We start from the raw sequence: 24148 nt of genomic DNA on the forward strand, positions 1-24148 counted from the left end.
AGTTGTTTTCCCAGAATACACTGTGAATACAGATTGTTGACACACCATGAAATTCAGACTGAGGCTCCATGAAGTCATTATCATTAAAATAGGCAAGGGTCTAACATAACAGCAGAAGCCAACGAGGACGCATGTATGGCCACTAACCAGACATGCCATCAGAATCATACAGAACATACAGTAAACTTCATGGAATTGAATGACTCAGTTATACATACAGAACAGTACAGACATGCTGCTTGAATAAGGGACCCCAGTACATTGTGTGCTTGTTTAAGTACAGTATTTTACTGTTTCTGTACTCAGGACAGTCAGTCACAATCCCCTAATAACTGTTCAAACAAGTCCGGCAGGCAGCACAGTTTATTTGACTTGATCACAACTCAGCCATACCACAGAGGTGACCCCGGTGTTATACTATTTAAATAAACAAGACATCCAGATACTRCAAGTGAACACACATAATTTGCGAAATGTGGCTCAATAAGTTTGAGACATATGACAACAGAGCTGTCATTGATCAGTTTAAAGTGCACATACAGTTGAAGTCGGAAGTTTACATACACTTAGGTTGGAGTCATTAAAAATCGTTTTTCAACAACTCCACAAATTTCTTGTTAACAAACTATAGTTTTGACAAGTGTGTTAGGACATCTACTTCGTGCATGACACAAGTATTTTTTCCAACAATTGTTTCCAGACAGATTATTTCACTTATAATTCACTGTATCACAATTACAGTGGKYCAGAAGTTTACATACACTAMATTGACTGTGCCTTTAAACAGCTTGGAAAATTCCAGAAAATAATATCATGGCTTTAGAAGCTTCTGATAGGCAAATTGACATCATTTGAGTCAATTGGAGGTGTACCTGTAGATGTATTTCAAGGCATACCTTCAAACTCAGTGCCTCTTTGCTTGACATCATGGTAAAATCAAAAGAAATCAGCCAAGATCTCAGAAAAGAAATTGTAGACCTCCACAAGTCTGGTTCATCCTTGGGAGCAATTTCCAAATGCCTGAAGGTACCACGTTTATCTGTACAAACAATAGTACGCAAGTATAAACACAATGGGACCACGTAGCTGTCATTCCGCTCAGGAAGGAGACGCATTCTATCTCCTAGAGATTAATGTACTTTGGTGCAGAAAGTGCAAATCAATCCCAGAACAACAGCAAAGGACCTTGTGAAGATGCTGGAGGAAACAGGTACAAAAGTATCTTTATCCACAGTAAAACGAGTCCTATATCGACATAACCTGAAAGGCCGCTCAGCAAGGAAGAAGCCACTGCTCCAAAACCACCATTAAAAAGCCAGACTACAGTTTGTAACTGCACATGGGGACAAAGATCGTACTTTTTGGAGAATTGTCCTCTGGTCTAATGAAACAAAAATAGAACTGTTTGGCCATAATGACAATCGTTATGTTTGGAGGAGAAAGAGGGAGGCTTGCAAGCCAAAGAACACCATCCCAACCGTGAAGCACGGGGGTGGCAGCATCATGTTGTGGGGGTGCTTTGCTGCAGGAGGGACTGGTGCACTTCACAAAATAGATGGCATCATGAGGCTATATTGAAGCAACATATCAAGGCATTTTTCTTTATTTAACTGGGCAACTCAGTTAAGAACAAATTCTTATTTTCAATGATGGCCTAGGAACAGTGGGCTAACTGTCTTGTTCAGGGGCAGAACAACAGATTTTTACCTTGTCAGCTCGGGCATTCGATCTTGCAACCTTTCGGTTACTAGTCTAATGCTCTAACTACTAGCCTACCCTGCCGCCCCTGACATCAGTTAGGAAGTTAAAGCTTGCTCACAAATGGGTCTTCCAAATGGACAATGACCCCAAGCATACTTCCAAAGTTGTGGCAAATGGCTTAAGGACAACAAAGTCAAGGTATTGGAGTGTCCATCACAAAGCCCTGACCTCAATCCCATAGAAAATTTGTCGGCGGAACTGAAAAAGCGTGTGCGAGCAAGGAGACAACAAATTTGAATCAGTTACACCAGCTCTGTCAGGAGGAATGGGCCAAAATTCACCTAACTTATTGAGGGAAGCTTGTGGGAGGCTACCCGAAATGTTTGACCCAAATTAAACAATTTAAAGGCAATGCTACCAAATACTAATTGAGTTTATGTAAACTTCTGACCCAGTGGGAATATGATGAAAGAAATAAAAGCTGAAATAAATCATTCTCTCTACTATTATTCTGACATTTCACATTCTTAAATAAATTGGTGATCCTAACTGACCTAAGACAGGGATTTTTTACTAGGATTAAATGTCAGGAATTGTGAAAAACTGAGTTTAAATGTATTTGGCTAAGGTGTATGTAAACTTCTGACTTCARCTGTAAGTGGTCCTGTATTGTCCAATTGATGGACAGAGGGCTCTTCTACACAAATAACATGTAATGTCCCAAGACTCAAGAGTACGAAACAAGAAAATCCTGCTTAAGCATTATAATTACATTATCTGAATGAATCTTGCTATGTGAAGTCATTGTGCCTGGTGTGTCCAGCACATCGTTCCCAAACTGTTAACATGACAATCTGTGCTGCTGTACCAATGCATAAGTTATAGACATAGCTAGCTGTCCTCAGTGGATTTTGCTATGAAACTGATCTGATGCTCTCTCTGTGTCTCAAGTACACATACATGTACAGTACATTTCACTTCATGTTTGTCTGTTCCAGGCCCAAACAATGAGCCCTCCTAAATTTGTCTAAAATACCTTCTCCCCCATAAGTAGAGACAATTGTAACAGATAACAACATCTAGTATCTACAAAGTTCCCTCCTGTTAACCTCAGTAATACATTCCAGGATCCTCGCAAAACCATGTTGTTTTACTGTACAGATCTCACTACCTTATCTCTACTTGCACAATTTCCCTTTCCCATAAATAAACAGAGCCTATAACATCTAAAACACTGTCCTGCAAAATCTGGCTTCTGCTGAAGTCTCTGTGTCAGCCCTGCTGTTCTGTCATAGTGACAGAGTGGAGCATAGCTCTGCATGGGTCTTACCTGACTTGACCAGTACATCCCTGGTCCTCCCAGCCTGGCCAGAAGGAAACAGGCTGTGACTGTGGGTGACTCTCTGTGCCATGCCTCTCTTGGTGTCTGTCTGTCTGTCTCCCTCTCTCTGTGTCCGGGTGTATCTGTGTGTGTCCTGCTGCAGCACTCCTTTAAGCATGCTTCTCTGCCCAGGCTAGAGTAAACAGTCACATGACCCCCGGGCATTCCACTGCCCGCCCCTCCCTCTCTACACCCCCCCTCCTTCTCTCTCTCTCTCTCCTCTCTCTCTCTCTCTCTCTCTCTCTCTCTCTCTCTCTCTCTCTCTCTCTCTCTCTCTCTCTCTCAATAGTATTACTCTATCTATTGCCTCTCCCCTCCGTCTCTAGCCTGCTGTTAGATACTCTCTCTCTCTCCCTCTCTTCTTTTGTCTTTTTGTCTTTTCCTCTATGCTCTCACTTTTCCCTCTCTCCACTACTCTCAATCTCTCTAGTTCTCTCCTCCATTCTTTCTTTCTTTCCTTCCTTCCCTCTCATTTCTCTCTCAATCTTCCACTCTATCCCCTCTCTCTCACTCACACTCTCACTCCTCTCTCTCTCCCTCTCTCTGATCCTCAGTGGTCTGTAGCTGGTAGGATTAGCAGAAGGCTTAAGTTCTCTCCTAATGCTCATATTAACCATAAGTCATCTGGGTGCTTTCATACTCAGCAGTGTAGTACAGTAGCCAGGCTGGCAGTACTGGGAGAGAGCACACTGGGCTGTTCATCTACACATGACTTTCCCAATGCCTCTGCTTTAAGGGGATGTAGAATGTATACAGTGTTAGCTAGATAGAGATTATGAGCTAGCCTGCAATTAGTCAGAGGGATGGCAGTATCAATGTGATATTTTTTTCCTGACAAAGAGAGGTTCACTTACCACTATAGAAAATAACTAAGTGACAAGGTGTTCACTGACTTATTTGTTAGTTATAAATAATACTTTTGATAAAAAATATCCAAAATTTGTCAACAAAGTAAGACATGGGATTAGGAAGAAATGTAAACCTCTTCAGYACTCTGATGAAAACTCTCCAAGACATGTTGATCTCAAAGTTGGACACTTTAGTTTATGTCGAGTACCACGAAATCCCTTGTATTTCACAAAATCAACGTACTCAGAGTTTATCATGTTAGCACAGGCACTAGATTGTAAGACTCTTTTAAGACTCTTAAGGTACTTACTGGATGCTTTGAGCCCTTTAAAAAACATTTTCATACATAACACAAACAGTGTAACCAGACCCGTGAACAGCCAAACGTGCCAAGTGTGCGGAAGTACCTCTACCTGGCTGGCAGGTATGGTCACAGTGATTGGAGGGCCAGGTCCATTACTCCGCTGTGTACAATGAGAGGCAGTGATAACACAAGATGGTAACTCAGAGTTGCTTGGCTTTACTTCCCAGGCATGTTATTGTTCCATGAGACAGTAACCGGAGAGGGCCAGACGTACCTCTGCCATTCCTGTGCTTTCCGTTTTTCACACACTGCTGCTGCTGCTGCTGTTGGTTGATGTTATACGTCTTCTGTAGAGAGAGGGAAAGAAGAATAGAGAGAGATGGGTGGGATGGGAGAGAAATAGAGATGGGTTCAGACGATACATCAGACCCTGATCATTGCCATTTCTCACATCCGCCCAGCATGCTTGTGATGTCATTAGTGTCTCCTCATTGATTTTAAATGGACATTACCGGTCTGGGGGCTATAAACAGCTAAAGGCCACTGGCACACAGTGACAGCAGGCATTAAACTGGCTCTCATCCTTCCATTCTTCCTCCATCTCTCTCACTTCKACTCCTCTTACTCCTTTTACTTCTATCCATTCCTCTCATCATCCTCCTCCTCCCTTCTCTCTCCCTTCTCCTCCTCACATGTATCCTTCCTCTTCCCCATACCTCTACACCCCTTCTGTTTCTGCTCCTCCCCTTTTGCTTCTGCTCCCCACATCCCTTTCCTATTCATCCTTCTCCTCTCTCTCTCTCTCTCTCTCTCTTCTCTCTCTCTTACTCTTCTCTCTCTCCTCTCTCTCTCTCTCTCTCTCTCTCTCTCTCTCTCTCTCTCTCTCTCTCTCTCTCTCTCTCTCTCTCTCTCTCTCTTCCTCTCTCTCTCTTCTCTCTCTCTCTCTCTCTCTTCCTCTCTCTCTCTCTCTCTCTTCTCTCTCTCTCTCTCTCTCTCTCTCTCTCTCTCTCTCCTCTCTCTCTCTCTCTCTCTCTCTCTCTCTCTCTCTTCTCTCTCTCTCTCTCTCTCTCTCTCTCTCTTCTCTCTCTCTCTCTCTCTCTCTCTCTCTCTCTCTCTCTCTCTCTCTCTCTCTCTCTCTCTCTCTCTCTCTCTCTCTCTCTCTCTCTCTCTCTCTCTCTCTCTCTCTCTCTCTCTCTCTCTCTCTCTCTCTCTCTCTCTCTCTCTCTCTCTCTCTCTCTCTCTCTCTCTCTCTCTCTCTCTCTCTCTCTCTCTCCCTCCCTCCCCTCCCATCCTCCTATTCCCTCTCTCTCTGACAGGGCCCCAGAGGCCTGGTTTCCATACTGAAGCCTTGCAGCACAGCCTCTTCACAGGGGTGAGCTGAGCTCCATTCAAAGGGCCTTTTGACGCCCTCTTCGGCTGTGTGAAAGGTTATTGTGTTGCCGTCTACGGTTGCTAGGTGAGGCCTTCTAAGGCTTGGTGTGGTGACAAGGCCCTTACTGTCTTGAGTCCCCCCCCATCCCCTACCTCCCTGGCATTACTGGGGGTGGGGGCATTTCTGTTAATCCACTGGTGGGGTATAGGGTAAATTCTGTGTTGTGCATGGAAATGGAGAGTTTGGGGGAATGGAGGTTTGGGGAGGGCAGTGTTTTAATGAATGATCTCTTTCTCCTAAATGTGTCTCTGTCACTGTGTTGGGACAGGGTGTTCCTCATGTACTCTAAAAATGCTCTGTAAATATGACAAACAGCAACAAACATGAATAATACATGACCTCACATGGAAAATACCTAAACTCTGTTGATTGTATCATGTACTATTATGCATGTTATTTTTTCTGACATGATCAAAATAGAGGCTTCAGTCATGATCATGTCTAGAGACTAGTTTTTTAAATTGGTAAATGGAATACATTTATGTTGTGTAAAATGTAATAGTAATAATGGAAATAATAGATTTTTTCTACAACACATTGCTCCTAATATTCATGCTCTCTCTCGTTGCTTTAAAGTACAACAGAGTTGCTCTAAGCAGTATTATGATTACCAGGGGTTCACTAAGAAGATATAAGAAGCAAAGCCTGTTCTAATAACACTTGAGTCAAGTTTTAAATGAGCTTAGAGGGAATAAAAACTCCATATTTACAGCCACACTGCATAAACCCCTCTCTCATTGATGAGTCACCTCACAACGTCTATGAGCTGTGTGAATAAAGAACAGTAAGCTCCGTATTGATCTCCAGTGATTATGAGTGTCCATAACTTTATCCTCTTMATTTTCCTGCCCCAGGAGTGTATCAAGGTTCGTGGCTTGCCTCTGTAAGTGGACAATTAAATCCAAACAGGTCTCAGTAGGGCTGCACAATTCTGGTAACTTTCCAGAAATCCCAGTTGGAGGATTCCTGGTCTAAATCCGTTCTGGAAGCACTGAACCTAGTCCCTACTGTGCAGGCTGGCTGACCTGGGTTTAGATTGTGTTTGTTGTGTTGTGTTTTTCCCTGGCCCAGTGTCTCATTACCATCAGTGGTCATTTGACCTTTCCAATCAGAGTCCTGTTTGATTTCCCTCATGTTTTATTAAACAGACTCAGAAAGTGATTCTATACCTCTAACCCTATAATAAGGGGTGAGACAAAGAGGTTTGACCTTTTTTTGTCAAATCAATTTGGACCCTGATCCGGTGATCTGGTGCTCTGGTTTCACCCCTCAGGGTAGTCAGGTTACCCAAGCGACACAGGCTGTTAGCAGAGGCCCTGGACAGGAGAGTAGGGTTGCTAGAAAAGTACACAAGCAATGCACCTTCCAACTACTAACTCTAACTTGAACCCRCACCTTAACCATAACCTTGATATTGCCTGATGACCCGCTCAGGCCCAGTTAAGCACTCAGTTACACATACGCAAACATGTATGCACGCACASATGCACCCACACAAAATGTGAGTATATCATGATAATTACACAAAGTTATGATTACGTTTGGATTATCCCTTTGAATAGAGTCTTACTGAATATTTGAATATTGGACACTGTGTCAACACGAGTAATTTCAACCATGGATATAAATAAATACATTTAAATATATATTTCTCTAATTACAAAATCAAGTCTTGTAGCTGACACTGCCTCAGTACAGTACACTGTGTTCCCTACCTAAGGGATTTTGATGTTTTATTGTCCCCAATGAGAAAGTAAAACCCACACTCACTGAAATATTCTTTAAGTTTCAATATATTTTTTTAGCAGCAGAGGTCAGAGCAAACAGACACATTTCGGCGACAGACTTCACCAACCTTTTTTGTTTTTCGGCCCCCTGAGCCATATGAGCCCCTTAACGTAGTGCTCTCCTAGTGAGATGAAAGAGCAGTAAAAGCAGAGAGCTTGTCAGTGGCATTCAGGACACTGCCATTAGATGAGACAGAGGGAACTACTGCCCCAGAGATTGTTGGCTTGACATACTCTCCAATTGCACATTTAGAACCTGACACCTGTAGTAAGACATTGAAAAGGAACGCTCACTCACCATAAAAAGTGCATTGTTTTATTTAAAATGTGTAAAGCGCGATCGGTTTGAATCCCACCCCAAGTTTTCATTAAACAAAACAGTCAGGACCCTGTCAATAAAGACCCAGTTAGCAACCCAAAACAAACCTCATGTAGATCCTGACTTACCAAGGAACTAACATAGCTTTTCCAAATCCTAACTGGAGTAATCAGTGGGCAAACTGAAACACTGACCATGTTGTACACTGCTGAAGGGCCTGTCACCAGCATGTGTCTGTGCTACTAAATACACTTTTCCATGCCCCCCTCTGTCCTTATCTTTTCCTAAATAAGTCTATAAGCAATGTTCCCATATTCACGGAGACTGTAATCACATTAAATGCTGCATATGTCGGCTCAATTGGAAATTACCGTTAAATGCCAAGTGCTCTGTAACGCAGATTTGTATTTTTTTTATTTTACTAGACAAGTCAGTTAAGAACAAATTCTTATTTACAATGACGGCCTAGGAACAGTGGGTTAACTGCCTTGTTCAGGGGCAGAACGACAGATTTTTACCTTATCAGCTCAGGGATTTGATCTAGCAACCTTTCAGTTACTGGCCCAACTCTCTATCCACTAGGCTACCTGCTGCCCCAGATCTACTGCCGGTCGGATTGAATCCCAGCCTTCGATGGTCACAGCACAACAAAGATGGGAACCACGCCATGAAGCGGATCCAAGATCAGTTCTTAGGGACAGTGCCCACCTCAGGCCAGTACATTAGTCACTCTCACCTCCCCCTGTCTTTAATCTCAGGAAGGCAGATTCTGCACCACAGGTCATCACAGCTCAACATGAACCATGTTCCACTATGCCAGCTACCCTCCAGGAAGGAAAAGTAATGTACTTAGGCAGGACACAATGTTTTACAGATGGTTCAAAGATGTAACGCTCAGATCTGGGAGGCCTTGTAAACTACAAAACGTTCCCTTTCCTGCAACAGGCTTTAACAGAACGCATACCACACACACACACACACCACACACACACACACACACACACACACACACACACACACACACACACACACACACACACACACACCACACACACCACACACACACACACACACACCACACACACACACACCACACACACACACACACACACACACACACACACACACACACACACACACCACACCACGCACATGCACACACACACACACTCAATAACAACACACAATACAACCAATGTTACTGATTCAGATTCTTACATGATCAGATTGAGTTGAGTCTGCCACCTAGTGGAAAAACAGGTATACTTCTCTGCTCTCTACAGATTGTGGTGGCAGTAATTAACTTCAGAGCTAGGCACGCTAAAGATAACTAAGCTCATTACAGCTACAGTACCATTTCAGGTCATGTAATTGTCGAGCACTAACCATATGCTTCAGTGAACAAACAGATATCTGAGGGAATTTAACTGTTTTCAGTATAATGTTCTATATTGGTGAGCCAGAAGAGCTCTTAATGAGACAGGGCCATGCAGATAAACAGAAACACCATCTGGTCCTATACATCTGCAGCTGGGCCCCTGTAGGTCACATCAGTGTTTTTTTCGAGACCACCTAAAGCAAGACCGATTCAAGACCGAGACCAGGAGAGGGGACAAGGGTTCGAGACCGATTCAAGACCGAGACCAGGAGGGGACAAGGGGTTCGAGACGAGGCAAGACCGAGACCAGGAGGGGGACAAGGGGTTCGAGACCGATTCAAGACCGAGACCAGGAGGGGGACAAGGGGTTCGAGACCGAGGCAAGACCGAGACCAGAAAAATGAGAGTCCAATTCAAGACCATGATTGTAATTTTGTCAAATCACCACCTTATAACAGAGTTCAACATGCACCAATATTTCTGTGTTCATATTTCAGAACAATGTATGGATTCTTTAGACATTCAGAATAGTGAAACATGTATGCTGAGGGAAAATAGAGCGACTCTACAAATTATTACTAACCCAAACACAATGGGCCTACTATGCCTTCAGAGAAGGGTTAAGGATTTATACAATAATTTTTATAATTATATTATTATTTTTCAATGATCTGATTTAATCTCTTCAGTTTTTGTTGGAAAGCGTTAACACTGAAGAGAAAACAAGATCCAATCAGGATTTTCTTTGCTGGTCTCTGGGGAGATAAATCGAGCTAGCAATGTCAGCCATTGGCTAGCTATATAAAGACATCTGCCATTCAACTATATTAGGGCAACATTTTGGAGTGACAGTGGAATCAACCAATCACATTTTGACTTAATGGGTGGGATTGCTTTTACAAAAACATATGGAAACTTCTAGCTAGCTTTTGTTGTTGGCTAGTTTGCAGCGGCTGCAGCAGGTGTTATCAAAGAGGATATTGTTGCAAATTTGTTAGCAACTCCCTTTTCAATAATAACTTTCAACAAGAAGTTATGTTTCAAATGATCGACATCTGGTGAGTGAAACTGTGTTTTTTATTGCAGCGTGCTTACTGTTGTTCGCCATCTCTTTGAAATAACTCATGTGCGAGAAACATTGTAGCATTTAAAGTGGAACTGACAGCATTTTAGCAACTTGAAATCTCATTAAAATCTTTTCATTTACACCACAAGGAAGAATATGACACTTTTTAAAACATTTTCTGACAACCGACCACTAAGATGTGACTGGTTTCAGGAAACTAGGCGTATATTGCACATCACTACTTCACAGGAGCGGCATTTGAACGTAAATGTCTAGACAATAGTGACCCATACACAGCTAGATGTGGCTGGGGGATGGTTATAGCATTTCCTTCAAGCATCATATAATAATTATAAAATATTTTTATCTGGACACTTTCTGTTTTTGATATTGCTACTATACAAGTAACCATTTCAGTGTACCATTTATACCTTCTGTATCCTGTGCATGTGACAAATAAACTTCATGTAGCGTGTGTTTACCACATGGCCTCAGGTGAATCTTTAAAGACATGGGTGGGGCTAAGGCTTAAGAGGGTGTGAACGATGCTGAATGGGTGTAGACAAAGAAGAGCTCTCCAGTACGTGTACCATTACATTTAAAGGCCATTTTCTCAAAAGTGGAGTTAGAAGTTTATCAAATTTCAAAGCAGAATTACTTTCCTATTGTTCCTCAAATGCAGTGTATGACATACCATTTTCTAGCCCCGAGTCTCTACTTTTATCCAATGTAAAAAAACACAATTTCAAATTATTCTAGATAAGACCAAATCGAGGAGCTCGGTCACATATGGTCATTTTCAAGATTTCATAAATTCTTAGAATGTTTGGGAATTATGTATACTAAGGCAATGGTTCCCAAACTTTTTATAGTCCCRTACCCCTTCAAACGTTCAACCTCCAGCTGCGTACCCCCTCTAGTACCAGGGTCAGCGCACTCTCAAATGTTGTTTTTTGCCATCATTGTAAGCCTGCCACACACACACTATACAATACATTTATTAAACAGAAGAATGAGTGTGAGTTTTTGTCACAACCCGGGTCGTGGGAAGTGACAAAGAGTTCTTATAGGACCAGGGCACAAATAATAATATAACAATAATCAATAATTTTGCTCTTTATTTAGCCACCTTACATATGAAACCTTATTTGTTCATCAAAAATTGTGAATAAATCACCACAGGTTAATGAGAAGGGTTTGCTTGAAAGGATGCACATAACTCTGCAATGTTGGGTTGTATTGGAGAGAGTCTTTCCACACACAGTCTGTGCCTGTATTTAGTTTTCATGCTAGTGAGGGCTGAGAATTCACTCTCACATAGGTTCGTGGTTGCACAGGGCATCAGTGTCTTAGCAGCGCGATTTGCCAAGGCAAGAAACTCTGAGCGCAGCCCTATCCAGAAATCTGTCAGTGGCTTCTGATTAAATAAAAATTTCACAGAACCGCGTGTTGCAATTTCGATGAGGCTCTCTTGTTCAGATATCGGTAAGGGGACTGGGGGCAGGGCATGAAAGGGATAATGAATCCAGTTGTTTGTGTCGTCCGTTTCGGGAATGTACCAACGTAATTGCGCACCCAGCTCACTCAGGTGCTTCGCTATATCACATTTGACATTGTCTGTAATCTTTAGTTCATTTGCACACACAAAAATCATACAATGATGGAAAGACCTGTGTGTTGTCCTTGTTAATGCGGACAGAGAAGAGCTCCAACTTCTTAATCATAGCCTCAATTTTGTCCCGCACATCGAATATAGTTGCAGTGAGTCCCTGTAATCCTAGATTCAGATCATTCAGGAAAGAAAAAACATCACCCAGATAGGCCAGTCGTGTGAGAAACTTGTCATCATGCAAGCGGTCAGACAAGTGAGAATTATGGTCAGTAAAGAAAACTTTAAGCTCGTCTCTCAATTCAAAAAACGTGTTAATACTTTGCCCCTTGATAACCAGCGCACTTCTGTATGTTGTAAAAGCGTTACATGGTCGCTGCCCATATCATTGCATAATGCAGAAAATACACGAGAGTTCAGGGACCTTGCTTTAAGAAAGTTAACCATTTTCACTGTAGTGTCCAAAACATCTTTCAAGCTGTCAGGCATTCACTTGGCACCAAGAGCCTCTCGGTGGATGCTGCAGTGTACCCAAGTGGTGTCGGGGGCAACTGCTTTTACGTGCGTTACCACTCCACTATGTCTCCCTGTCATGGCTTTTGCGCCATCAGTACAGACACCATCACATTTTGACGACCACAAGTCCATTTGATGTCACAAAGCTGTACAGTACTTAAAAAATATCCTCTCATGTATAGAAATATCCTCTTCCTTAATTGACCCCCCCATAAATGTAACTGACATATACCAGGAGCTGTGCCAGGCCCGCCACATCTGTTGACTCATCCAGCTGTAACACATATAATTCACAGGCTTGTATGCGAAGCAATAATTGTTTCAAAACATCTCCTGCCATGTCACTGATGCGTCATAAAACAGTGTTGTTTGATGAAGGCACTGTCTGTATAGTTTTTTTGGGCCTTTTTCCCCAGCATTGTCCCCCCATATCCACCATTTCCCACCATATCCACGGCAGCAGGAAGAATTAAGTCCTTCACAATTGTATGGGGCTTGCCTGTCCTAGCCGCACGGTAGCTCACCATATAAGACACTTCTAGCCCCTTCTTATTAATAGTATCTGTTGCTTTTATACATGTCTTACTACTCGAAAGTCGTCTTTATTCTCGCTCAAACTTGCGTGGCTCAACTTGAGTTTGAGTTTATTTGAGTTTATTTTTATTTTTACAGGGACAGTGCACATTAATCAACGTTTCAGTCGCAGTCCCTGGGCAGGTTATTAAAAACAATTACAATATAGACAATAGCAACATAGAACAAGAAAGACAGAGCAACATAGGACAAGCAAGACGTAGCATACAGACAGAGCAACATAGAAAAAAAAGCAGCAAGACAAAATTCATAAAAGCAACAAAGTGTTTCCACACCTTACAAGTTACAGACAACAGACATGGAAAGCGGCAACACACAGCTAGGGACCATGTTCACAAATCTGATTGACCTTTAGCCATGTCTTCAAGCATTTTGTGAAAGTGTGATATGTGGTGCAGTTATGTGTGTCTGATGGCAGTGTATTCCAGACATGGGAAGCTCTCACAGAGAATGCAGATTTACTAAAGGTGCTTTTCCTTAGGGGAACTATACAGTCACCTCTCATGGCAGACCTTGTGGATCTGCTGCCATATGTCTGGGTTTTCTGTTTAACAAAAAAATTGAGTGGAGGGGGAGCCAGGCCATTAAGGATCTTGAATACAAGACATGCGTCGGTGTATTGCACAAGATTTTCCCAACTCAAGAGCTCATGCTTTCTGAGGATGTGACAATGATGATGGCTATTGGGCTTCCTATCAAGCACTTTGAGAGCCTGTTTGTAGACAGACTGAATAGGTTTTAATGTTGTACAGCAAGCTTGGGCCCAACTAGTCAAGCAGTATGTTAAGTGGGGGAGTATCATAGATTTGAAGTACAGTTTTGCTACCTCTGTAGTCAAACAATTTCGTATAAATCGGAAATTAGCTAGGTTGAATTTGGTTATTTGAAGTACCTTTTTCACATGCTTTTTAAAAGAGAGGTTGGAATCAAGTATGATGCCAAGGTACTAAAATCGGATACCACCTGGAGCTTCTCCCCTGACACATAGACATCTGGCTCAGTAGCATCTGTTGCCCTCTTGTGAAGAACATGCAAACAGTTTTTTCACATTGAGATGCAAACACGAGTCACTGAGCCACTTTGTAACCTGGACCATTACAGTAGTGAGTTCTTGTGCAGCTTGTTGTTTGCTCTTTGCATGCACATATATCACTGTATCATCTGCATACATTTGAACTTCAGACCCAGTACAGACAGAAGGCAGATCATTAATGTACAGGCTGAACAGGAGGGGCCCCAGTATTGACCCTTGGGGCACGCCCACATCATAGCTAAGAGTGGGCGACAGCTCATTGCCACTCTGACACACGGGTTCTGCCTTCAAGGTATGATTTCATCCATCTCAAGGCATCAGGGGAAAAGTTGAACTTGGACAATTTTGTGATGAGAATCTCATGGTTAACAGTATCAAAAGCCTCCTAGGCCAGAAACACAGCCCCAACAGCACCCCCTTTGTCCATCTTGGACTTCACATTTTCCAGAAGAAAGCAGTTGGCCGTTTCTGTGGAGTGTTTCGCTCTGAAGCCAAACTGCATGGAGTGTAATGTGAAGGGGCTGTTGTTGAGGTGGGCAATCAGTTGTTCTGCTACACACTTTTCAACAACCTTTGACACCACAGGTAGTATACTAATGGGCCTGTAGTTACTCACGTCAGCAGGGTCGCCTGATTTAAAGATGGCCGTTATTATGGCCGACTTCCATACCCTTGGAAACACACCGAGACCAATAGATGTGTTGGTGACCTTAGTAATGGGGCCAATGAGTGACTCTTTGTAGTTTTTAAGAAAGGTAGAGTCCATCCCAAACACATCTTTAGCTTTAGAGTTCTTCAGTGAGCTAATCACCTTGTTCACCTTTGACTCAGAAACCTCCCTTATGATGAAGACAGGTTGAGTGTCATTCACTAGCACTGAGCCCAAGAAACCAGTGGAGGGGTTCTGTGTCAGTACCCTGACAGAGTCAATAAAGTAAGAATTGAAGGCTATTGCTATTTCGACTGCATCCTGTGTTAGATTGTTATTCACCATGATTTCTAGTCTTTTTGCAGTGTTACTATGGTCTTTCCCTGTTAACTKTTTTAGATTCTCCCATATCAATTTAGAATTTCCCTTTGCTTCACCAATTATGTTAATAAAAAAGTTTGCCTTGGCCTGTCTGATTTCTTTCATCACCTTATTTCTCAACATGGTAAACCTACGTCTGTCATGCTCTAATTTAGATTTTAGGGCTATTTTTAGAGCATAATCTCGTTCTTTCATCAATTGAATTGCGTGGCTTATTTTTCAAATTGTCATGTTTTGTTTCTAACTGTCTGTGCAAGAGTGAAGGTTTCCCGCGCAAGAGTGAAGGTTTCCCACGAGAAAGTAACGGTTAATGTGACTGGATGTAAATTMTTTGACTAGGCTACCTGTGTTTGACATTGTGTTGTTATTTCGCTGAACACTAGATGGTTTAATTTTATTTTTGGCAGTGAAACGATGCTACTCAGGTGAGAAAAAAAACTCACCCAAACGCATAGCCCTGTTGGAAAAAATAAATGTACTGTTTGAAAATTTGGCGTACCCCCAACGGCATTGCGCGTACCCCTGGGGGAATACCTGTACTAAGGCATTTGTGAAAATTCTATAGCAATATAGAGTGGGAAAGTGGCCGTGCGTTTCGACAATTAATAGACACTGCAGGAAATAAAACCGGAGTCTACACAGACCGGTGCGCTATAGCCAATCAGAGCTACAGTAGGGCTTTATACAAACAAGCCATTTGCCACTGGGCCTTCCATAATTCACTTTGAACTGGACTGTGTGTTTACAAGCAGTTGCAACAGCGCAACTTTAGATCATTAGAACGCATTCACCAAAATACACAAAATTCACCTGAATGGATTTCTGCATTTATGAAAACAACATGGAAGTCCTCTTTACAGTCCTATTGAGGAAACAACCATGAAAAGGTAGGCTCTCTCTCCCTCAGTTATGCACATCAACARCAAGTTAAACAACTAATGCTAGCCAAAGCAAGATGAGCTAAAATCTAACAAAGGAACATTAGATAAATTCTCTAACTTTTTTCAGCTAGTTGGCTGTCAAAATTGCACTGATAAACAATGGGGAATTGTAGCCTCCCCGTCCTTCTGCAGCTTGTCTGCTAATGCATGCTTGTCCCAACCAAGCACCCAAGCTAACTGGCTAAAGTTGGCTAGCTTGCTAGATAGCTTCTTCCAGACACAAACAAGACCTCACTGACMATTTTACTCACTGTAGCAGAGCTGGTTAGTCTGTTTACATGTCATCTAGAGAGTTCTTGACTAACTATTACTTATTTTGCATACGTTTACTGACACCGGTCATATTCAACTGGGTTTTGCACGTTTGTAAATTCATCAGCTCCTCTGCTCTCTGGCACACTCCGACGAAAGTGCTCTGAGATTGGAGTAGATAACCAGAGTGTAACGATCGTCGTATAGAGGAGAAGGAGAAGACCAAGGTGCAGCGTGGTAAGTATTCATAATTCCTTTTCATGAATATGAATACCAGAACAAAACAACAAAAACGATAAACGAACAGTTCTGCAAGGTGACATACACTAAACAGAAAACAACCACCCACAAACACAGGTGGGAACAGGCTACCTAAGTATGATTCTCAATCAGAGACAACGATAGACAGCTGCCTCTGATTGAGAACCATACCAGGCCAAACACACAGAAATACAAAACAAGGACAACATAGAACCCCAGACACTGAAAACGATATGAGGGGAAAAAGTCAGTCACTTACCCACTCCTCCAATGGTATGACATCCTTCTAACAGCTAGCTAGCTAGCTAATGTTAGTCTCTGTGTTTTTAGCTTGCTACATAAATAGATAGGATAGCCTATTAGCCACATTATGACTGGCTTGTGATCATTGCCCATCCAAGTTTGATTGTATTTACATTCCCAGCCTCCGTATTGAGTGTCTCAGTGAGACCGGTCTCGAGTACTACAACACTGGGTCACATGCCAGGGACAGATGTGTGACAGCAAGGACGGATGACACAGGACAGGTTGTAGTTCCATCACAGGCTGCACTGACACCAGCCTCAGCATGGCATGGTCTGGGATCAAAGTGTGACCCACAGGTGAAAGGTGAGTGACCTGGCCTGGCTGGTACAGGCCAGGTCACTCACTTTGATCCCAGACCATGCCAGGCTGAAGCTGGTGTCAGTGCAGCCTGTGATGGAACTACAACCTGTCCTGTGTCATCCGTCCTTGCTGTCAGGCCAGGTCTGGGTTTGCTGCTCTGTCAGCCTCTTATCAATTGCCTGTCCATCAGGGTTGGGCTCAATGTGGTAAATAGGTCAATGGAACTCGACCCAAACAATAGAAATGCCATGGAAACGTGTGGGGGGAATATGCCATGGGAGAAAGATCCTAAATCTTCTCATTGCCCCCCAGCAAAACTAACCCACATTTAGGCTATTGTTTATATGTGTATTTCACACTATGTTGAGGTAAAATCTGAGCATAATGCTTGTATGAATGTCAACCTAAACACATGTCATCGTCACCAATCAATTAAAAAACGACTTTGACTACCACCACCGATTTCTGTATGCCAGCGATGCTACCAGCTTATACTAACGAGAGTTAGCATTTAGCACTCACTTCTAAATGTTATGCAGAGAAAACAGACAAATATATCCAAATTGGACTTAGTAACCACATTGTAGGCCTGTTACAATACATTAATCATGACGGATTTGATAATTATCTACTTTGTTAGATCAGATTTGTTGAATGTGCACCAATCCGGCGTCCTTCTATCCCCCACGGTCTGTATTCCATTGACCTCTTTACCGCATCTATTGGAATTTGTGGGTACTCCACGTTTTATATCTTTTCACTATTGCCATGATACAGACATCATTCTCCCCGGTTGTTGGTGCCTATTCTAGACGACTCCAATGATCTCAAGGACAGACAGTCATTGTAATGTTCTCATGTCATGTGAAAGCCTCCTCCACTCACGCCGCCAAACTTACCCTAGTAAAACTGACTATCCTACCGATCCTCGACTTCGGCGATGTCATCTACAAAATAGCTTCCAATACTCTACTCAGCAAACTGGATGCAGTCTATCACAGTGCCATCCGTTTTGTTACCAAATCACCTTATACCACCCACCACTGCGACCTGTATGCTCTAGTCGGCTGGCCCTCGCTACATATTCGTCGCCAGACCCACTGGCTCCAGGTTATCTATAAATCTATACTAGGTTAAACTCCGCATTATCTCAGCTCACTGGTCACGATAACAACACCCACCCGTAGCACACGTTCCAGCAGGTATATCTCACTGATCATCCCCAAAGCCACCACCTCATTTGGCCGCCTTTCCTTCCAGTTCTCTGCTGCCAGTTACTGGAACGAGTTGCAAAAATCGCTGAAGTTGGAGACTTTTATTTCCCTCACCAACTTTAAACATCAGCTATCTGAGCAGCTTACCGATCGCTGCAGCTGTACATAGTCCATCTGTAAATAGCCCACCCAATCTACCTACCTCATCCCCATACTGTTTTTATTTACTTTTCTGCTCTTTTGCACACCAGTATCTCTACTTGCACATCATCATCTGCTCATTTATCATTCCAGTGTTAATCTGCTAAATTGTAATTATTCGCCACTCTAACCTATGTATTGCCTACCTCATGCCTTTTGCACACACTGTATATAGACTATATTTTTTTCTACTGTGTCATTGACTTGTTTATTGTGTTATTGGCTTGTTTATTGTTTATTGTTTATTCCATGTGTAACTCTGTGTTGTTGTCTGTGTCACACTGCTTTGCTTTATCTTGGCCAGGTCGCAGTTGTAAATGAGAACTTGTTCTCAAATAGCCTACCTGGTTAAATAAAGGTGAAAAAAAAGTTTAGTCAGCACAGTAATGATTACTGTTACCATAACATAAGGCAGAGTGCCATTTAGTTTGTTGCAAAAACAGACTGAAATGGACGATTTCAGTCTGCTTGATAACAATAACAGTAATTATAGTTTATTGAAGAAGTAGTTAGATGAGATTTTGTTCCATTACCCTCTGCAGCTTTACAAGATATAAAGGCAAAGCACAGATAGGGCACAAGCTGTTCAGCCCAGTTCAGTCCAGTCACTCTCAGCTACATTGTATGGTTCTCTCTGTTGTCTCTCCCTGTGATAAATATTATGAAGGCTATGAGTCTCCTGCTTTGAGTCTTATACAATACCAGACACTGTTGGCGTCAGGGTTGAGGGAGTGACTGGTGATTGGGTGCCCTGGGTTGGTTAGAACTCAACATGGATCAAAAGCATTTGGTCAAACTTCAGGACCCAGAGGGCAAAGATCAACTCTTCCTTTTTAAACATTCAGTGACGCCTAACAACAACAACAGATACAGATACCCCCAATTCTCCTCATTCACTTTTGACAAGTGTCTACTTCTGTGTATTATTATATTTTCCAAGTTGCCTTATAAGGAAATTCACAGGGACACAACCTACTGTTTTGGAGATATTTAAACCCATTATCCACAGATATCTCTGTAGCTCACTGAGACTGATCCTAAATTCCTCCTGTTTAATGAAGTCTTACGGACACTGCCAGGGCAAGCTGTGTCTGAGGTGCTCTCAACCCTTTCCTCCCTCACCACAACACATCCAACAGGACACACTCAACACCATGTGCAAATCCCTCAAGGGGGCTGTGTATTTTACATGCCCTAAAGAGGGCTGAACACACACATGCCTTCTCATGTTTCTTTCTCACTGTATAACAAAGGGTCATGGTTCAGGGAAAGGTTAGTGTGTGGCTTACTCTTTAACCTTCATCTTGAGAATTGCTTGTGTTCAGTTGATGTAGTAAGTACTAGTCTCCTGTCTCAGTTTTCAACATATAGCTCATGTGACAATGTTGGTTTTCAAGCATGGAATTTGTCCTGCCCAGAGCTTGGTCTTCTGAGCGTCTTGAACATTGAATGGTGTTACAATAAACCCCTGTATTACAGATTCTGAGGTTATTGTTGGTCTTGAGGGGTTTAGTCCTAGCGTCATTACCATCTCTGTGTGAGTAATACGTAAGCAGTACATCTGGTTTGCCAAACTTAACTAATGGATGTTTCCTAAGTCGGTGTAGCCATCTGCATACGATAACCTACCCCTCGCTTTCTCACTACAGCCAGATCAATACAGATATTAAACATACCGTGCCTCACCTCAACCATACCCTGATTTACTCCCAAAGCTCTCAATCAGAAGGGTGTGACTATTTGGAAAAAAACATTAAGAGTAGTGAGTACATTTCAAAATAGTGTTAATGTTAACTGTTAATGTTTTCTTTTGTACCCTGTGTACTCCAGTTCAATTGTTCATTGACTGTCAACTGTTTGGGGATTCAGAATACTTTCTGTTATGTTCTGTTAATTACTGATGTCCCCTTTAAGAATGGAGCACCCTTGGTCATGCGCAGTGTTGTTCTATGTTATTCTGGTACTAACTCGTTTTAGTAAATGTGGAGCTCCATTTCAATTCCTTGTATTCAGAGTCTTTCTTATTGTATAAATAACTAATAAGAGCTAAGACACTACACTAACCTTTTTAAAAAACACTCTTAGCACATACACACATGTACTTAGCCATGACCCAGCACTTTAAGGACCTGTAGGCTACTAACCACCTTCTAGTCGCATCTCCCTCAAACATCTCTCTCCCTCAATGATTTGGACAGTGTTGGTGGCCACAGACAATAGTGACTAAAGAACCCCTTTGATGAGCCAGACAGTTGAATAGAAAAGCATTCCAAATAGCTGCATGGGTCTGTTCTTATGTCTGGAAGTCTAATTAAACAGTTATGTAACAAATACCTACACATTACCTATTCTTCTGGTTGTGTAGTCGGAAATGTAACAGAGGAATGGTTGTTATTCAGCATTTTTATAGTGCTGTTATATCACATACATTACTTTGCAATTAAGTCTGAAAAGAAGATGGCAAGATTTAGGATAACTTTAGATCCTTGAGGAAACAAATCACTGATACTGTATTGTTTCTCTGCATGCCTGAGACCATAACACCAGGTACTTCACAGTAAAACTCTTTCCAAGAGGTAACCAGTATTTTTAGCCTGTCCGTTGGGTAATGTAGACAGGGATTTTCTCTGATTGCCTTAATCTGCCTCAGTGGGTCTTTGGCACAAGACGGATTTAACTCTACTTGATGTCCCAGATAGCAGTAGAGCAATCACAGTATTATCAGTGCAGACAGAGCGCCATAACTATGCTGCTCTCTCATCATGGGTGCAGCCAAATCAAATATCCTGGTGTTACATCAATCTCTTCCCCATGGTGTTCCATCCATCTCTTCCCCTCTGTGATTAAGAGGAATTTGTTATGGTACCTGAGACAGGTTTTCTTATAGGTTATAGATTTATAAAACTAAGCCAGCCATCCAATGGGAGAGATGAAAACAAAATACTTTCTCATGTTACAGCTAGTTGTCTAATGAACTGTTTTCTATTACATAATATTCTATTACATTAAATAACCAGAAATTGTTTTGAAAATTAATCAGAGCAAAATTTCCTCATTATAATTACAGCCTCCTTTAGCTGGTGTAGCGAAGCATGTGAGAATGATTCTTAACGCCTCACTTCTTACGTTGTTTATGCTTGCTACATTTATGCCATACCACCCAAACACCCACCCATCCCAGCAACACAAGAAGACGGGAAGCACCAGCCAAATAGTTTCCTCCTCCATTCCCCTCCGGTCTCTGTGCTAGTCGCAGTGAAAGGGAGTGTTGTGTTGTGCTGGTAGGGCTGATGGCTGGTACCGGCGCTGTTTTGTGAGGTCCAGGCCGACCGGGTATTCACATGGTGCCAAGCGGGGCCCGGAAACTGGCAGAGGGGATGAAATTACAGCCTGGTCGTGCAGTGACATTTTCACTGTTCTGAGAGCCTAGTGCTCTTTCCCCCTCTCCCTTGATCACTCAGTGCTCTTTCCCTCTATCTCTCCATCCTCCCCTCAACTAATGGATGTGTGGGGCAAAAAGAGATCAAGCATATGCCTCCTCCTCATATTTACCCATGGGGGTAATTCTGGTTTGGACTTTGGAGTTGAAATGGTGGTGGTGGTGTTGGGAAAGGTTGAGTCATTTCATTGGTGAAAATGACAAGAGATACCTGAAGATACAGTCACACTGTGTTGAGATCCGTGAGTGTCATGATGGTTGTATTTCATAACAGTATAAGAGTTTTATGTGTTGTGTGTGCACCGTTCTCCCTTACTTGGCGACAATGGCATTGTAAACAAAGCAATGCAAAGAAATCTGCAGCAAACTGCAGTGAATCTATATCAATGAGGGAAAAGCACCTGCAGGTAGGTGATATTGTAATGTGTTCTCTTTTAACAAAATTCCTAACTTCACAGCTCATTCAAATGAACACTTGTTGACTCCAGGCTGGCTTCACCATAGCACAGAAATATATATTGTATGAATCAGAGATAGATATACTCCCATTAATCTGACTGTCATAAATTCCCCTCAGATATGACACAAGACCCCTGATGAGAATAAACATGCATGCATCCCATAATGCCCTAGTAACCCTCTGGGAACCCCAGCTGTCAGCTCACATTCGGTGGCTCCATGGTGTCAACACACCCCGATCCACACCCTTAAACAGGCGTGTCCCACCCCATAGCTCAAATATTTGTGAATGCAACAGTGTGCATACTCTATTGGACATGATCTGCCTGCTCAACAGCCAACAATGAGGTTCCCTGGATCATGAGAAACCTCTGGAGTATTTGCAGAATTTACATTCTCTATAAATGCCTTCATACCCAGCATTATGCAGTTACATTCATGCATGGCTGCGTGATGGGAAACAATGGGAAGGTCAAGGTTGGTAATCCTGCCATTCAAACCGCTAATATGACAAGTGTCAAGACAGAGTAATACAAGTTGTTATGTTCTGTGTGAAGTTTAACCAAGTGATTAAGTTATGTTGTTAGTCTGTAATGTCCACAGTTACCACACACTGAATATAGTATTATTGTAAACAGACACAGGTGTCTCTGTCTATTTTAAGCCAAAAGGTGTTCTTGATTCTTTATGAGTCTTCAAATAAATCCTAAGTATTCAGCAAATTAGATAACAGCTTAGTTATATGTTGCAGTCTAGCACAAAGGCCCACTCATGTGACTCTCCCGTATACCTAAACTACACCACCAACAGGTAATTAAATAAATAAGCAAACAAACATATATATGGTTAACAAGATGTATTGGGGCAGTATAGTATGACAAATGAACAGTGTTGAACAGCAACAACCCGTCTTAGAATAGGAAGCCGACTTACCTTCTTTGAATAAGATGCCCCCATACTGCTGGATGTGCAGTTCGCTCTACTCCGTATGCCTGGTCAGGTGTAGCTCCTCTAAGTCCCTCCACTCCTCTAGGCAGGGCCAGGCTCCAGGCTCTCCCTCAGCTCAGCTCTGCTCTGTCCACCCTTCCTGCATGCTCCAGGGAGGGGGCAAACGGACGGGGGCGAAGAGGAGCCTCCTAGCTCTCCCTCTGGCACCGTGACAACAACAGACAGGGGTGCTGTACTGTACTCCAGACAATACTAGTTTACAAGGTGTTCCTTAAGACTAGACTGGCTGTCCTGGCTGGTTGAGGAGGGATCCATAACGCCACAAATCAAACCTCAACTATTGCAAGGTCATATGAGTCAGATTGTATAAAGAGAGGGAGAGAAAGAAGGCTGGGTAGTGTGTGTGTGTGTGTGAGAGAGAGAGAGAGAGAGAGAGAGAGAGAGAGAGAGAGAGAGAGAGAGAGGAGTGTGTGTACTGTATGTGTCTGAGTGAGGGGAAGGACTTCTGAGCATGGCCAGTGTAGAAGAGCTGACCCTTCTCAGCCACCTGTTGCTGGCTGACTCCCCACTCTTAGCGGACTTAAGGACAGAAGGGGGGATTATGGTAATTGGGCCTGACAGAGCAGGAAGCCAGGAAGAGAGCACACTGTGTCATGGCTGTCACTGTCACCAGTCACCACCCTGGCTACTTCCAGGCGCTGGACAGCACTGGGCTGGACGGACTATGCCTAGGTGTGTGTGTGTGTGAGTTTCTAGCTGTTTGTTATGGTCTTTTTGTCTTCTCACCTTCTCAGGCTCTGCTAGGGCTGCATTTCATTCCAGAAAGTT

At 42.7% G+C, this 24148-nt stretch overlaps 1 protein-coding gene across 2 annotated transcripts in view; it reads right to left on the reverse strand.

Annotated features, from left to right (window-relative positions):
* Positions 1-23738, reverse strand: part of LOC111968138 (protein FAM107B-like) — a 46271-nt gene extending 22533 nt beyond the window's left edge. Inside the window, exons 1-2 of one of the 2 annotated variants that reach the window (XM_023993714.2) lie at positions 23306-23738; positions 4510-4582 (exon numbers count right to left, since the gene is read on the reverse strand). In XM_023993714.2, coding sequence (XP_023849482.1) covers positions 4510-4582; positions 23306-23329 — 97 coding nt within the window. In that variant the 5' untranslated portion in view covers positions 23330-23738. Of the gene's footprint in view, positions 1-3031; positions 3222-4509; positions 4583-23305 lie in introns of those variants that run through there. The other variant, XM_023993706.2, reaches the window with a different exon arrangement.
* Between the last annotated feature and the right edge of the window lie 410 nt (positions 23739-24148).

This window comes from Salvelinus sp. IW2-2015, linkage group LG1, assembly GCF_002910315.2.
Source record: "Salvelinus sp. IW2-2015 linkage group LG1, ASM291031v2, whole genome shotgun sequence".
NCBI lineage: Eukaryota > Metazoa > Chordata > Actinopteri > Salmoniformes > Salmonidae > Salvelinus > Salvelinus sp. IW2-2015.